Raw genomic sequence first — 17565 nt, 5'->3', positions numbered from 1 at the left:
AGTCTTTCATATTATATAAATATATGTTCTACTATCCCCTATTATTAGATTTATCCTGGATTTGAAGATCATAGTTTTTGAAGCAGCTTCTTAATGCACATTTAATTTTGGTTACATCTACTCCTGACACCCACATCCCCATCATCCTACTACATGCCTCAATACTTCTGATCCTAGGCTTCCACCTCTTTATTTTCATTTCACCTAAATTCGAATAGCCTTGTCCCTGAGTGCATCTTCAGCCAATGACCATTTGTAGTTTCTTAGTTTCCTTATGTGCACTATGTTAAATGAGCAAAACAAAACATGTGAACCTAGCATATGGAACTTCATGGGAAAGAGAACATGAATCATTTGTCTTTGACAATAACCACACTCAATTTTCCCATACATTTATTTTTACACATTTAAAATGGCTTTGTTTTCTCCTGTAGCTCAGTAATACTGCACTGTGCATATATACCACATTTTTCTCTTTCCATTGGTCACTTGATAAACTTCTAAGTTGATTTCATTTCCTAGCTATTGTGGACAAAGCAGCAGTGAACACGATATAAAAGTATCTGTATAGTAGATATAAAGTTTTTGTTTATATTCCCAGAAGTGGTATCGCTGAGTCAAATGAAAGATCTATGTATAGTCTTTGAGAAATGCACACATTGATTTCCAGAGTGACAATATTATGTATTTATTTATGCACCAATTTTAAAATAGAAAACGTGCTGTTGGCTTATGCCTTTAATCCTAGCACTTGAGAACAGAGGCAGGTGGATCTCTGAGTTCAAGGCCAGAATGGTCTACATAGTGAGTTCTAGGACAGTTAGGGCTACACAGAGAAACCCTCTCTTGAAGGACCAAGAGACAAACAAAAAAAAACCAACAAAAAACAAAAGTAAACTAGAATTTTAATTGGTGTTAATCTTAAAAATAAATTCAAAGTATATTAGAAAATAAAAAATAAAAATAAACAATGCATATACAGGAGAAATATTTCTGCTTTCTTGAGAGAGGAAAAAAATCTTTTATAAAGAAGGCCATAAAATTAGATAATAATGAAAGGCAAATGGCTGGCATTTTATAAAAAATTTTTGTTCCTAAAGTTAGGATACACTGTGAAAAGGAAAATAGTGTGGAAGTGTTTAAAAACAAACAAAAATATTCCCCAAGATGAACAAAACAATTAAAGAGAAACAAAACCTGTGGTTGAGGTGAAATGCAGAAGGAAAAAGTACTATCTGAAGACTCACTGGAAAGCACATAGAGTCCTCTGTGTGGGACTGAGAAGCTCCCAAATATAGAAAGAGGGAAGACCAAGCCCTTCACTGTGAACAGACTCTCCTGCTGAGGATATTTCTCAGTGCTCCTTTCATGTCCCGATTCCTCAGGCTGTAGATAAAGGGATTCAGCATGGGTGTGACTACAGTGTACATCACAGCTACAATGACATCCTTATCATTAGTATTATTGGAGGAGGGGACAAAATATAACCCAATAATGGCTCCATAGTACAAAGAAACTACACAGAGATGAGAACCACATGTGGACAAGGCTTTGTAGATTCCCTTGATGGAGGGAGTCCTCAGGATGGTGGCTCCAATGCGACCATAAGAGACCAGGATGCATATGAATGGCACAGTAATAACTATCACTGCTAACGTGAGAATGACCAGCTCATTGATGGTGGTGTCTGAGCTGGACAGCTTAAGTAAAGCAGAGAGATCACAGAAAAAATGGTGAACAGTGTTGTCTCTAAAGAGAGAAAGACGAGCAAAGAAAAGAGTGTGCACAAGGCCATTGGTGGAGGAAAATACCCAGGACACTATCACTAGCAGAACACAGAGGCTCTGCCTCATGATGGTGGTGTAGTGCAGAGGGTGACAGATGGCCACATACCTGTCGTAGGCCATGGAGGTCAGAAGGAAGTTGTCAACACACCCAAACAATAAGAAAAAATATACCTGGGAAACACACCCAGCATATGAGATGGACTGACTGTGTGTCAGCATATTCATGAGCATCTTTGGAACTGTGACTGACGAGAAAGAGATGTCTGTGAAGGCCAAGTGGCTGAGGAAGAAGTACATGGGGGTGTGGAGGTGAGAGTCCAGCCTGATGAGCAGGATGATGAGCAGGTTCCCCAGCACTGTGGTCAGGTACATGGCCAGGAACAGGGCAGAGTACATGTCTTGATCTTCTGGCTGGATGGGGAGTCCCAGGAGGATGAACTCAGATGTGCTACTCTGGTTATTCTTCATCATGCTCTTTTCTTTTCCTAGAGATGAAAAATGATGATATAGAGGAAGCAGAGGTCATTGTATCTGCTACAGAATAATAGCAAGTTTTTTTTAAGGTTTATTTTATCCATTATTCAAATACAGACATCTTTATTATGCTTTTTCAATTTTAATGTCTCCCCTATACTTCTGTTCAACTCATGCAGTCTTAAAATTAGTTGTTTTTGTTATAAATATTTTCTTTCTTTTTTTTATTAAGAAAAGAGGAAAAAAAACATAAACAAAAAACAAGTTTCCACCTCCTCCCAGCCTCCCATTTCCCTCCCCCTGGGAGGAGGGGGAATAGCAAGTTTTTAACTAGTCAGATTGTATGTACAATCTAATGAATATCTTGAGTTTTTTGCCACACTGTTGGGTTAGTTTTTATGTGACTAAATTTGCTATTTGCCTGCCTAAAAGCCAACTTCACAGCATTTTAGAAGAAAAGATGGAAAGTACCACAGTGAGTATCAGATTTATTCGGGCTCAACCAGAGGAGACTTTAGTCTGTGAAAAAAACATTTGAGATTTCAAATTGGAGAGCAAGGCAGAGTCAATAAGGAACAGATAGAAATCCAGTAGGTGACTTCCAATGGCTAATTGGATTGGATTAATTCCCACCCCTGTCTATGAGATACCAGGAATACTTTTCAGATATGCTTTAATTCCACTTACCACAAAAGTAAATATTAGGTTATGAAGCTCCAAAATATCAGAATCTCCACATTTTATGTGAATGGTACATATATCAGGTCAATCTTTGGGGTTTCATTAACTAGTGACATACCTGGGATATTCCATCAATTCTTTCTTCCTATCCAACACTTTCATCACTAGATGCAGGGGAAAGGGAGTGTACATCTCTTCTAATAAACACCCACAGAGGCCTCTGTATACAGTATCTTAGCTCAAGCTGAACCATTCCCATTCAAGCCTGTAGAATATCCAGAAATCCTTGACTTTCCCTGTCAGATCCAGACTCTAGCACAGAGAAGGTTCTTTCTGAATGTCTGTCTGACATAAACAAGCAATAAGCTCTCCTTAACAGTGATTCTCAGGCTTGGTTCTCACTAATGATTCTTAAAAAATTTTTGTTGTATTCTAACATTTCTTATAATTTGTAATACACTAATTTTCCCTCGTTCTCCTTCAAATTTGTTGTCATAATCATTTAATATTCAAGAAAGAAAACATGTGAAACGGATATTAAAATGCAAACTCCATATTCTCTGAAAAAATTATCCACTCTGAATGTACTGATTTTTGAGAATTGCATAATCATTTCATCTACCATTTATTTGAAGTTAATTAAAGATTACAGTAAAATATAAATATAAAGCATAAATCATTTCAACTTGATTGAGGTATGTTTAAAATTTATATTATATTTATCCTACTACATTAAAAGTCCTTTAAGTGATGCTATTATGGAGATGAACTACCCTTTTTATGTTACTTATTTTTTAATAATAAAAACTTTTGCATCTCAATGAAAATACTAATTAGCTGTCTGATGGAGATGTGGGTTGCTTTTATTCATTTGTTACATTTTAATAAATAACATTTGCAAGTTTTTAAGAATTTTTGTGCACTGATATATGTAACATGTACATGGGTGTAGAATGAATTTCTAAAAATGCAATTAGATAACATTTATATTTATGACTTTAACATATTGTTCAATTATAAAATGATAAGTGACAAGAAATTCTATTCCTATGTGTTCTTTAAAGCAACCTTCACTTAAGAATCTTTATCATGAAAACTATTTCATAAAAAGCATGTTGGAGCATACAGAACAAGGACATTTGAGGAACAAAAATTTAGAACTTTGGTCAGATGGAAAAGATATGGATCAGGGAACTCTTAGGGAGCATGTGTATATAAGACCTTTCCTGTCACATTAGAAACCTTCGATTTGTTCTCAGAAACGGGACCAAGTAAAAGTCTAAGAAAAGACTTTTAGGGTAACTACAAGCTATCTTCTTGTAGTGACTGAAACAGAATAACAGAATAAGCAGGAATCTGAATAGCCATTGCACTATCTAAGGTACAAAATAATTCCCCTATGTGAATTGTTGCAGCACAGAAGAATCAAATTATATTGATTTAGTACAAAATTTGAGAAACTACCCAAGAAGATGATGGGTGTCATAGAAAAGCAAATGGATGTATGCCTTGCCTTTTCATCTCAAAATTAGATATAGAATCAGAGACAGCCTTTTTGTATGTAAATTTGTTGTCATCCCACTCTTTCAAATTTTAGATAGATGATCCAAATAAGTCATCTACAAGAATCTTTCTGTCCTAGTGTGTCATGAAGAGGGTTAGACCTTAGCGAAAAGTAACACACACTGCACACATATACAGATAAGGACACCCAAGGTTGCAGTCATCCTGCTTCTTGTAAATTTTATTTCCACTCTGACATTGAGCATTTGATGATAATCACAGATACCTTATCTCCAAGGTGTGGAAACTTCTTCCATTTATTTATGGAATATGCAGAATATAGTGAAGCTGGCAGAGTCTGCAAGGGGCTCAATGTTCCACTGTGAGCAACAAAAGGCTTTCTGCATGCAGCCTGTTATGATAGACACATGATTGTTCATGTCCCGAGAAATCAGTGTGGGTTTTAATTTTATACTCTATGATGAGGGCCTGGGGTGATCCTGTATGCCTGGCTCCTGATTAGGGACAAGCTGCGTATGGTTTCATCATCGCCTTGGACTTCTCCAGGGATAGAAATTTTTGCTGAAGAAGACACAAGGCAGTTCATCCTTGGAGGAATTGTAATAACAAGTGCAAGGCAACCAATAGGTGATGAACAAAGGTTATCGCTTGCCGTTTGCAGGATAAACCTACGAGATTTGAGTTTCTTGTGCTATGAAAAAATATAAACAGAAAGACTAGTATCATGCTTTCCACCACAAGGGAAAACATAAAGAAAAGACGTCCTGAAAATCAAAGACAGTCTTATATGGAAGAGAGCAGGTTGAAAAAGAGGCAGACATGGAAAAAATGAAAGAGGGAAACAAAGTTCACTTGATCAAAGTGCTATGTGTGTGTACACAATGAAACTCGTTACTTTGTACACTGATGTAACTCAATATTTTTAATAAAAATAAGCATTACAGCATTCTGCTTATAGAAGTGAAGTTAAAGTCTTTGTCTTGAATAGATGCAGCCTCCCAAGAACTACATTTTAAAATATATTCTTTTAAATGGGCATAGAAAGTAATACATTTGAGTGATGGGCAGGTAAGTATCATTTTTAATTTTAAAAACACATGAAAGTTGAGATGTTGTACATCCCACATGTGTGAATCAACTCAGATTGGCTAGACTTCCTCAGATGCTGGCAGCTACTCCTCAGCTCACATCAGGATACACACCATACGCATGACCACAAACTCCCTGGAATGCTTTGGAAAGTCTCTAGCCAGTGTTTCACAGGACTTCACCTTCCTAGGACCAGAGATGTCCCATAGGGGTTTTATTCATCAGTTGAATCAGTATTTGTCTGTCACAGCCTTTAACAGAAAAGTAATTTTGTTTCAATATGTGAACAGACTCATATACTCGGAGGGGAAAAGTTAACTATTTAGCGACCTTCACACTGAGACAGTTAAAATGTAGTGTGAATGTAACAGAGGCTACATTTGGAAGAGTCAGAAGGAAGTTGGCTAATGGGTAGATGACAACGAAATGGAAAACTTGCTTCTGGTTACAAGATAGGGTGATTAATCTGGTAATAAAAAATACTGTGAGTTTCAAATGGATACAAAAAATTATGAGTATTTCCATCATAAACAGGTAAAAATCAAAAATTAAACATGATCATCATTATTTGAACATCTGAACTATATACATGCATAAAAACAATACATGATATCCAGTGACTATGTACAATTTGATGTCAATTAAAATTAAAAATAATTAGAGAAAATTAATTAGAACAAAAGCATAGCTACATTCTGAACTAAAGTTATCCAAAAATATACACTAGCTATATTATAAACTTAAGCACAAATAGAATCTTGAATTGGTCAGCCTCAAGAAATAGTAGCATCATTAGAAAATGAGAAAAAACTTTACCAATTAAAGGCTTTTACATATCAAAAATACTGAAAACAGTGAGGAAACAAAATAACAATTGCAGAAAAAAAGATGTATGGATATGTTTGTGAATAAAACTTGTTTAAGACTGTCAGGATCAAGAAGACAGACAGAAAGAGAGAGAGAGAGAGAGAGAGAGAGAGAGAGAGAGAGAGAGGAAGGAAAATGGAGTTTTAAAATGACATACACTGTAAAGTGTGCCTGAAAAGACAGTGCACCAAATAACTAAGAAATAACATTTCTCAAAGTAAAGGATGCTTATAAAGCCTGGGGAAATCTCAGCTCCCCTTTGTGTAGCAGAGGAAGTTGATCACATAGAAAATGTTGCTCTTGCAAGCATATTCCTCAAAACTCCTTTCATATCTCGATTCCGAAGACTGTAGATAAAAGGATTTAGCATGGGTGTGACCATAGTGTACAGCACAGCTACAATGACATCCTTGTCATTAGTGTTGTTAGATGAGGGAACAAAATATAGCCCAATAATGGCTCCATAATAGAGAGAAACCACAGAGAGATGAGAGCCACACGTGGACAAGGCTTTGTAGATTCCCTTGAGTGAGGGTCTTCTCAGGATGGTGGCTCCAATGTGGCCATAAGAGACCAGGATGCATATGAATGGCACAGTAATGACCAGTGATCCCACAATGAGGATGACCAGCTCATTGATAGAGGTGTCTGAGCTAGAGAGTTTAATCAAAGCAGAGAGATCACAGAAGAAGTGGTGGAGAGTGTTACCTCTAAAGAAAGAGAGACGAACTAGAAGGATGGTGTGAACAAGGGCACCAGCAAAGGATAACAACCAAGATGCAATGACCAGTAAGATACAGACACTCTGACTCATGATACTTGTATAGTGGAGGGGGTGGCAGATGGCCACATACCTGTCATAGGCCATGGAGGTCAGAAGGAAGCTGTCAAGATCTGCAAAAAATAGGAAAAAGTACACCTGGGAAATGCACTCAGCATATGAGATGGACTGACTTTGTGTCAGCATATTCATGAGCATCTTTGGAGCTGTGACTGATGAGAAAGAGATGTCTGTGAATGCCAAGTGGCTGAGGAAGAAGTACATGGGGGTGTGGAGGTGAGAGTCCAGCCTGATGAGCAGGATGATGAGCAGGTTCCCCACTACTGTGGTCAGGTAGATGACTAGGAACAGTGCAGAATACAAGTCTTGGTCCTCTGAATTTATGGGGAGTCCCAGGAGGATGAACTCAGATGCACTGCTCTGATTTCTTGTGTTCCTTGTCTGCTAAAGATCAGAAAGACATGAAAGTGTAAGAATGGGAAATGTGATGACCAGGGCACAATGAAAGAAATATTATTAATTAGTGTATTTACTTTTTTGAACTTCTCAAGCTTCTGAACACTAATGGGAGGTTGGTGACTTAGAAACCAGCTTAGCATATTTTTGTGGAACTTACAAATTCCCAAACAATTAACATATAAATAAAGATCAGCTTTGAGACATGTAGAAATCCCTAAGGGAATTCTGAGATGGGGAATGAAGTAAAAGGTTATACCAGCTATCAACTAATATTAAAGGTAGTCATTGATGTTTGATAGTTTACTAGCCTCTTGATCCTCTTCAGAGTCTGAAACATATTGGCTAATGTTTTATATCTGGAGGTGTATTGACAGATAGAATCCAGGAGGCAGCTATGAAGCTGTAATTTTGATTTAGAGGCTTAAGAGGACAGAACTATGCCAATAACATGAAATATCAGATGACATGTCTTCTACTCACCTCTTCACATCTTTCCCACCTTGACATCTCCAATTGTCTCTCTTTCTAAAGCAGTTTTCAAGGAATATATATATATATATATATATATATATATATATATATATATATATATATGTCTGTGACTCTTTCCTGTGACTCTTACAAGTTCTCTCTCTCTCTCTCTCTCTCTCTCTCTCTCTCTCTCTCTCTCTCTCTCTCTGTAGTTTTGGGGCCTGTCCTGGAACTAGCTCTTGTAGACCAGTCTGGCTATAAACTCACAGTGATCTGCCTGTCTCTGCCTCCTGAGTGCTGGGATTAAAGGCGTGCACCACCACCACCCAGAATAAGTTCTATTTTGTGTTTTCTCAACCAAAACCGAATTTTGATTTTTTAGGTTTGTAGGATGACGTGAAATATTTAACATCTCTAGCCACATCTGGACTCTACCAAGGAAGCAGTTGGCTTCTGTTTAATGCGATCAAATAATGCTCTCCACTGTCATTGATCTTAATCCAGATATCCTTTACTAATGACTCTTAAATGATCTTTTGTTTTATTTTATTTCTAAAATTCCATTTATCATTGTCCCCTTCTTTATCTGTTGAAAATGGAATTATTCATGAGAACAATCAGAAAACAATAGTAAATAAAACATGGTTATCTGTCTATTAAAACACAGATCCCTGTTTTATAAATAAAAACAATCTGAATGTCTTCATGTTTGAAAGCTGAGAAACAAGTTAATCACTCATGGGAAGAGGGGCAGCTAAAATTTTTGTTACTACTCTGATTTTCCTATCTTTGTTGAGATTGCTGTTAAAATCTCTACACTATACATCTACTCTATAAATATTCTAATATAATTTTCCTACCAGAAACTATTCATTAGTCATATCACTCATCACTGTTTATAATAATCACTTTTCCATAATATAATAATAATTAGCAATTTTTGAACATTGAGTCTCATTATTTTTGCCATTTCCAGTATTACAACAAGCATTATTATTCAATACACTTTTACTTAAGTATGTATGATAAATTCCCAGAAGTAGAATTAAGAGTATGTATATATCCACGATTTTGACAGCCAAGCATAAGGGTTTGCAGCTGGTGAGGAAGGCTATTCTTACATGTTCTGTGGAGTCATGATAGTTGAGTGTTTGAAGAGAGAGGGTCTTAGGCATTGGGGGAATAGGGAAAGGTCAAGACTATGGGTCAGTCTGATAAAAATGTATGAAGTTGGAATATCACTGACAAACAGGGGTATATAAGGTCATTTATATTACAGGAGAAAGTCTCAGTTCTCAAACTCAGAACATTAGTACCTACAAGGAAAGATGTGAGGAAAGACATGGCTGAAAGCTTTAAACATTTACTGTGTAGTGAGTAAAGTAGGGTTATAGCAAAACCAGGTATCAGAGGGAGCTGAACGGGGGCTATTGTTATAGTTCAGATTTAAATATACTCACTGCATACATCTGAGTGTGTCAGTGGAGATGGATACAATTAGAGAGTTTTGGCATAAAATTTGAAAGAAACCTAGCAAGACTTGAGGGAGGTTACCGACAAAAAAAAAACCCTGCATTTTCTTCTCCTGGATTAGGTACTGTATAAATGTGAGATAAATTGCTCTATGGAGCTGCTCTATTTATACTCTCCTCAAACTTTAGACAGATACTCAATTTTGAGAAATAACTGTAATAGCACTGTGGTGTGGAGAAAAGCCTAAAGACAAAAATATACAATGCACACATTCATTGTGCATTGTGTATACACACTTGTATTACTGAGGGCAAATTCTTCCCCGCCTTAGATTCACCCCTAGATGATAAACACAGATACCTTCATCTTTCAGACTTGAGAAAGTTCCTCCAATTCTCTCTAGAAGTCATGGGAGACACTGCAATAAATAGGGTCCTTAATGGACAGAAAGTTTGATAGTGGTGGAGAGTAGCCTCATCAGCTCAGAACAAAACAAAAGTAGACATATCAATAAATATTTGCCTGCGGCTCTTGAGAATTCAGTATGAACATTAATTTACAAAAAGAAAAACAGAAAAGATCCCAAAGGAAAACACTGCCATCTTGATTCTAAATTAAAGCCAGGATATAATTGCTACATTGCCACTGCCTCCTTAGGGAACACAACTACTTCTGGAAGAGTTTACTCATCCTTGGAGAAAGAAATAACAACAGCTACAAGGAAACCTGTAGCAACTTTTTGGCCCTAAAACTTATTGGAATATTACTTATCTTGGGATAAATGAACTAAGCTAGTGACTGAGTGTGACAGCCAAAGTTCAGAACCCCATAACACTGCAAAATGACAGAAGTACACTGATACAGTCACTCTGAATAGAAGGGTGAGCTGTACATATCTCACCACCACTCAGAACACGGGGAACAAAGCATGGTTTCTATAGAGCTCAGTCTTGTCTTCTTGTCTTCAAAATCAGTGGAGTTGGTGTTGCATGGATACAGTTCTCATATACCCAGAAGATAGCCATCAGTGTAACTATCCACTTAGCTCCATAGAAAATTAATTCCAAATCAATTCTTAAATACCCAGATAATAAGAGAAGAAGCATAGAAATCTAAGTTCAGAAGGTATGGTATTTTTGTTAAAACACACTATTTCAATCTTTTTTGAGAATGTAATAATTCATACTATATTTTGGTTATATTAGTGTCTCCTTCTCCCCACTTTGGCTCCTCTGCCCTAATCCCCCAGATTGGTACCATCTGCTTTTGTTTTTGTAATCCAGGTGAGATTGTGTTGCCCACATACGCCAGGGTGTGGCACCATTCACTGGAGTTTAGTGAAACAGCAGAAGCCACATCCTTAAAGAAAAGTTTCTCACCCTGCCTCAGAAGACATCAATTGTCTATAGCTCCTCATGTGACTCATGACATAACAAATTTGGGGAAGCAATTACAGGCTATAAAAAACAAGCTGCAACAATAAACCAAAAAGTAAAAAATTCATGTATAACTTTTTTAATGGAATTGTGTCTGGTACTGAAATGTGTATGTTGTAGTCATAAACTTCATTGTTCTTGTATTTGTTTGGATATGAAATGTCCTCCGAAAGACTCATATTTAAGGTTAAGTTTAGCTTGTTGATCCAATGATTAAGAGATAATTGCAACATAATGACTCTGAGACAATTAGAAAAAGAAATCATAACTCAAATAAACTATAGGAAGTGGAGAAAAGTATAGGTGGGACAAAATTGGAAGAATAAGACATTGGAGGAATGTCTTTGAAGGATATATCTCATTCCCTGGATTCACATTCTCTCTCTCCCTTCCATCCTCCCTCTGTTTACATCCTGGCTGTCATGGTGAGAACCTCTTTCCTAACTTATCCTTCCACAGAATGGAAGGTCTCAGCTTCCTCTTCACTTTTCTTAGTGAGTGGTTTTTTTCAGGGAAATATAGCATTTTTAGTCCTAGGCTTCTTACCTTCTTTGATTAAAGGCTTTCTGACAACACCCTGACAGGTATCATCTTCAGAGAGAATATATTGGGGGTGGGAACATGGCTATAGGGGAGATGGCTGGAGAGTTGGTGGGGTATTGCATTTGTGGAAACTGAAGGAATGGGAAATTTCATGTGGTAATGACCCGTCTACCTCTTCTTCTGGCTGATGTGGTCCATACATGAGCTTCGATGTCTGCCCAAGTTTGTGGCTAGACCATGGCCTCTATCTCCATCCATCGCCAGATGAAGGTTCTATGATGATATGCAAGATATTCATCAGTATGGTTATAGGATAGGGCCATTTCAGGTTCCCTCTCCTCAGCTGCCCAAGGAACTAGCTGGGGACATCTCCCTGGACATCTGGGAGCCTCTCTAGAGTCAAGTCTTTTGCCAAACCTAAAATGGCTCCCTTAATTAAGATATATACTTCCTTACTCCCATATCTACCCTTCCTTTATCCCAACCATCCCATTCTCCCAGGCTTTCCCTGTCTGACCCTTCTCACTTTTCTCTCCCCATTTCCCCTTACCCCCATCCCAACCCACCCTCAAGTTCCCAATTTTTGCCTGGCAATCTTGTCTACTTCCAATATCCAGGAGGATAACTATATGTTTTTCTTTGGGTTCACCTTCTTATTTAGCTTCTCTAGAATCAAAATTATAGGCTCAATGTCTTTTATTTATGGCTAGAAACCAATTATGAGTGAGTACATCCCATGTTCAACTTTTTGAGTCTGGGTTACCTCACTCAGGATAGTGTTTTCTATTTCCATCCATTTCTATGCAAAATTCAAGATGTCATTTTTTTTTAGCACTGAGTAGTACTCTAATGTGTATATATTCCACACTTTCTTCATCCATTCTTCCATTGAAGGGCATCTAGGTTGTTTCCAGGTTCTGGCTATTACAAATAATGCTGCTATGAACATAGTTGAACAAATGCTTTTGTATTATGGTACAATCTTTTCAAATATGTTTACCACTGCCTTTTGTAATGTCTGGACCTCCTGTCCAGTATTCTGCTCTAATGCCCTCATTGAGAATTCCAACGTATAAAGTCTGTCCAGTAGAGATAATATCTCATCCTTGGACATAATCTTCTTGGCATGCATATTACCTTCTTGGAGAAACATTCTATCAGTCAATCCGTCATAAACCTTTGACAGAGTTCGATTACTACACTCAACAGTACAAATTCTTTCAAATAATGTTTCAGTACCCACAGTCATGGACTGGGTTTTATGTGTCAAATGAACTGTTTTCTTCTCTAGAGTATTGATTTTCTCTTTAAATGAATTGCTATTATGTGCCAAATCAGCTTTTTCTTTCTCCAGAGTGCTGAATCTCTCTCTAAATAATTATGTGCCAAATCAGCTGTTTCCTTCTTCAGAGTGCTAAATCTCTCTTTAAATAAATTAATATTATGTGCCAAATCAGCTTTTTCTTTATCCAGTGTGTTGAATCTCTTTTTAAATAAATTATTATCAGACTGTACCTTTTCCAAAGTATCTCAGTTGATTGGGTCTTATTTTTTTTTATTTTTATTGAGAAAAGGAAAAAAAAGTTTCAGCCTCCTCCCAGCCTCCCATTTCCCTCCCTCTCCTCCGAACCTCCTCCCTCTCCCCCCACTCCTTTCCCCCTCCCTCTCCAGTCTGAAGAGCAGTCAGGGTTCCCTGCCCTGTGGAAAGTCCAAGGTCCTCCCCCCTCCGACCATGTCTACGAAGGTGAACATCTAAACTGGCTAGGTTCCCACAAAGCCAGAACATGAGGTAGGATCAGAACCCCATGCCATTGTCCTTGACTTCTCATCAGTCCTCATTGTTCGCCATGTTTAGAGAGTCCAGTTTTATCCCATGCATTTTCATTCATAGTACAGCTGGCCTTGGGGAGCTCCCAATAGATCAGCCCTGCTGTCTCAGTGGGCGGGTGCACCCCTTGTGGTCCCAACTTCTTTGCTCAATTTCTCCCTCCTTCCGCTCCTCATTGGGACCTTGGGAGCTCAGTCCAGTGCTCCAGTGTGGGTCTCTGACTCTATCTCCATCCATCACCAGATGAAGGTTCTATGGCGATATGCAAGATATTCGTCAGTATTGCTATAGGATAGGGTCATTTCAGGTTCCCTATCCTCAGCTGCCCAAGGAACTAACTGGGGACATCGTATTGGGCTCCTGGGAGCCACTCTGGGTTCAAGTCTCTTGCCAACCCTAAGGTGGCACCCTTAACTAAGAATTGTGCTTCAGTGCTCCCCTATCCAAACTTCCTTTATCCCACTCATCCTGTTTCCCCAAGTTCCCCTATCCTCCGCTTCTCACTTTTTTCTCCCCATCTCCCCATACCCCCATCGCTCCCCACCCCAAGATCCCACTTTTCTCCCTGGCAATTTTGTCTACTTCCCAGAGCCAAGAGGATAATTATTTGTTTTTTTCGTGGGTTCACCTTTTTATTTAGCTTCTTTAGGTTCACCAATTGTACACTCTGTGACCTTTATTTATGGCTAGAAACCAATTATGAGTGAGTACATCCCATGTTCATCTTTTTGGGTCAGGATTACCTCACTTAGGATAGTGTTTTCTATTTCCATCCATTTGCATGCAAAATTCGAGAAGTCATTGTTTTTTTACCGCAGCGTAGTACTCTACTGTGTATATATTCCACACTTTCTTCATCCATTCTTCCATTGAAGGACATCTCGGTTGTTTCCAGGTTCTGGCTATTACAAAAAATGCTGCTATGAACATAGTTGAACAAATGCTTTTGTCGTATGATAGGGCATCTCTTGGGTATATTCCCAGGAGTGGTATTGCTGGGTCCAGGGGTAGGTTGATCCCAAATTTCCTGAGAAACCGAAACATTGACTTCCAAGGTGGTTGCACAAGATTGCATTCCCACCAGCAATGGATGAGGGTACCCCTTCCTCCACAACCTCTCCAGCAAAGGCTATCATTGGTGTTTTTGATTTTAGCCATTTTCACAGGTGTAAGATGATATCTCAAAGTTGTTTTGATTTGCATTTCTCTGATCGCTAAGGAGGTTGAGCATGACCTTAAGTGTTTTTTGGTCATTTGAACTTCTTCTGTTGAGAATTCTCTGTTCAGTTCAGTGCCCCATTTTTTAATTGGGTTAATTAGCATTTTAAAGTCTAGTTTCTTGAGTTCTCTATGTATTTTGGAGATCAGACCTTTGTCTTTTGCGGGGTTGGTGAAGATCTTCTTCCAGTCAGTAGGTTGTCTTTTTGTCTTAGTGACAGAGTCCTTTGCTTTACAGAAGCTTCTCAGTTTTAGTAGGTCCCATTTATTCAATGTTGCCCTTAATGTCTGTGCTGCTGGGGTTATACCTAGGAAGCAATCTCCTGTGCCCATCTGTTGTAGGGTACTTCTCACTTTCTCTTCTATCAGGTTCAGTGTGTTCGGACTAATATTGAGGTCTTTAATCCATTTGGACTTGAGTTTTGTGCATGGTGGGTCTATTTTCATTCTTCTACAGGTTGACATCCAGTTGTGCCAGCACCATTTGTTGAAGATGCTTTCTTTCTTCCATTGTATACTTTTAGCTCCTTTATCGAAAATGAGGTGTTCATAGGTTTGTGGGTTAAAATCCTGGTTTTTTATGCAATTCCATTGGTCGACTTCTCTGTTTTGATGCCAGTACCACACTGTTTTCATCACTGTGGCTCTGTAATAGAGTTTGAAGTCAGGGATGGCAATGCCTCCAGCAGATCCTTTATTGTATAGGATTGTTTTAGCTATCATGGGTTTTTTGTTTTTCCATATAAAGTTGATTATTGTCCTCTCAAGATCTGTGAAGAATTTTGATGGGACATTGATGGGGATTGCATTGAATCTATAAATCGCCTTTGGTAGAATTGTCATTTTTACTATATTGATCCTCCCAATCCAAGAGCAAGGGAGGTCCTTCCATTTTCTGGTATCCTCTTCAATTTCTTTCCTCAATGCCTTAAAGTTCTTGTCAAAAAGATCTTTCACTTCCTTGGTTAGAGTTACCCCAAGATATTTTATGCTGTTTGTGGCTATCGTGAAAGGTGAAGCTTCTCTGATTTCCCTCTCTTCTTCTATATTTTCTGTGTATAAGAGGGTGACTGATTTTTTGGAGTTGATCTTGTATCCTGCCACATTACTAAAGGTGTTTATCAGCTGTAAAAGTTCTTTGGTGGAGTTTTGGGGGTCGCCTATGTACACTATCATATCATCGGCAAATAACGAAAGTTAGACTTCTTCCTTGCCAATTCGAATCCCCTTGATCCCATTACGTTGTCTTATTGCTATTGCTAGAACTTCAAGCACTATATTGAAGAGATATGGCGAAAGTGGACAGCATTGCCGTGTTCCTGAGTTTAGTGGGATGGCTTTGAGTTTCTCTCCGTTTAATTTGATGTTAGCTGTCGGCTTGCTGTATATGGCTTTTATTATATTTAGGTATGATCCTTGCATCCCTAATCTCTCCAAGACTTTTATCATAAAGGGGTGTTGAATTTTGTCAAATGCTTTTTCAACGTCTAATGAAATAATTATATGTTTTTTTTCTTCTAGTTTATTTATATGATGGATTACATTGATAGATTTTCATGTTTTGAACCAGCCCTGCATCTCTGGGATGAAGCCTACTTGATCATAATGGATAATTTTTCTAATGTGTTCTTGGATTCAGTTTGCCAGTATTTTGTTGAGGATTTTTGCATCAATGTTCATGAGTGAGATTGTTCTATAATTTTCTTTCTTGGTTTAGTCTTTTTGCGGTTTTGGTATCAGAGTAACTGTAGCTTCATAAAAGGAATTTGGCAATGACTCTTCTGTTTCTATATTGTGAAATACATTAAGGAATATAGGTTTTAGCTCTTCTTGGAAGTTCTGGTAGAATTTCGCATTGAAACCATCTGGTCCTGGCCTTTTTTTTTGGTAGGGAGGTTTTTGATAACCACTTCTAATTCTTTACGACTAACCGGTCTATTTAGATTATTCACCTGGTCCTGGTTTAACTTTGGTATATGGTATTTATCTAAAAAAGTGTCCATTTCTTTTACATTTTCCAGTTTTGTTGCATATAGGCTTTTGTAGTAAATCTAACGATTCTCTGAATTTCCTCTGTGTCTGTGGTTATGTCCCCCTCTTCATTTCTGATCCTATTGATTTGCATATCCTCTCTCTGCTGTTTGATTAGTTTGGATAGGGGTTTATCAATCTTGTTGATTTTCTCCAGGAACCAGGTTTTTGTTTCATTGATTCTTTGGATTGTTTTCTGTGTTTCTATTTTGTTGATTTCTGCCCTCAGTTTGGTTATTTCCAGTCTTCTACTCCTCCTAGGTGAGTCTGCTTCTTTTTTTTCTAGAGCTTTCAGGTAGGCTGTTAAGTGTCCAATGTGTGCTTTTTCTGTTTTCTTCAAGTGGGCACTTAGTGCTATGAGCTTTCCTCTTAGGACTGCTTCATAGTGTCCCATAATTTTGAGTAGGTTGTTTCTTTATTTTCATTGAATTCAAGGAAGACTTTAATTTCTTTCTTTATTTCTTCCTTGATCCAGGTGTGGTTCAGTAGTTGACTGTTCAGTTTCCATGAGTTTGTAGGCTTTCCGGTGGTAGCATTGTTGTTGAATTCTAACTTTAATCCATGGTGATCTGATAAGACACAGGAGGTTACGCATATTTTTTTTGTAACTGTGGAAGAGTGCTTTGTTACCAAGTATGTGGGCAATTTTCGAGAAGGTTCCATGAGCTGCAGAGAAGAAGGTATATTCTTTCCTATTTGGGTGGAGTGTTTATAGATGTCTGTTACCATTTGATTCATTACCTCCATTAATTCTCTTATTTCTCTGTTAGGTTTCTGTCTGAATAACCTGTCCATTGGTGACAGAGGAGTGTTGAAGTCTCCTACTGTTAGTGTGTGGGGTTTGATGTGTGCCTTGAGTTTTAGTAATGTTTCTTTTACTTAAGTGGGTGCTTTTATATTAGG

General features: G+C 37.9%; 2 protein-coding genes across 2 annotated transcripts in view; both read right to left on the bottom strand.

Annotated features, from left to right (window-relative positions):
• The window catches only part of LOC121462639 (olfactory receptor 1N1-like), a 37438-nt gene extending 35180 nt beyond the window's left edge, over window positions 1–2258 (bottom strand). Inside the window, exon 1 of the mRNA XM_041674369.1 lies at window positions 1766–2258. Coding sequence (XP_041530303.1) covers window positions 1766–2258 — 493 coding nt within the window. The remainder of the gene's footprint in view (window positions 1–1765) is intronic.
• Window positions 2259–6702: 4444 nt separating this feature from the next.
• The window catches only part of LOC121462746 (olfactory receptor 50-like), a 43678-nt gene continuing 32815 nt past the window's right edge, over window positions 6703–17565 (bottom strand). Inside the window, exon 2 of the mRNA XM_041674626.1 lies at window positions 6703–7642. Within this exon, the coding sequence (XP_041530560.1) occupies window positions 6703–7642 (940 nt within the window). The remainder of the gene's footprint in view (window positions 7643–17565) is intronic.

The sequence above is a fragment of the Microtus oregoni genome, unplaced genomic scaffold, assembly GCF_018167655.1.
Source record: "Microtus oregoni isolate MIOR12 unplaced genomic scaffold, Mior012 000025F_ref0000491, whole genome shotgun sequence".
NCBI lineage: Eukaryota > Metazoa > Chordata > Mammalia > Rodentia > Cricetidae > Microtus > Microtus oregoni.
Note: the sequence above shows the minus strand (reverse complement) of the source record. Positions and strands in the feature narration are given on the sequence as shown.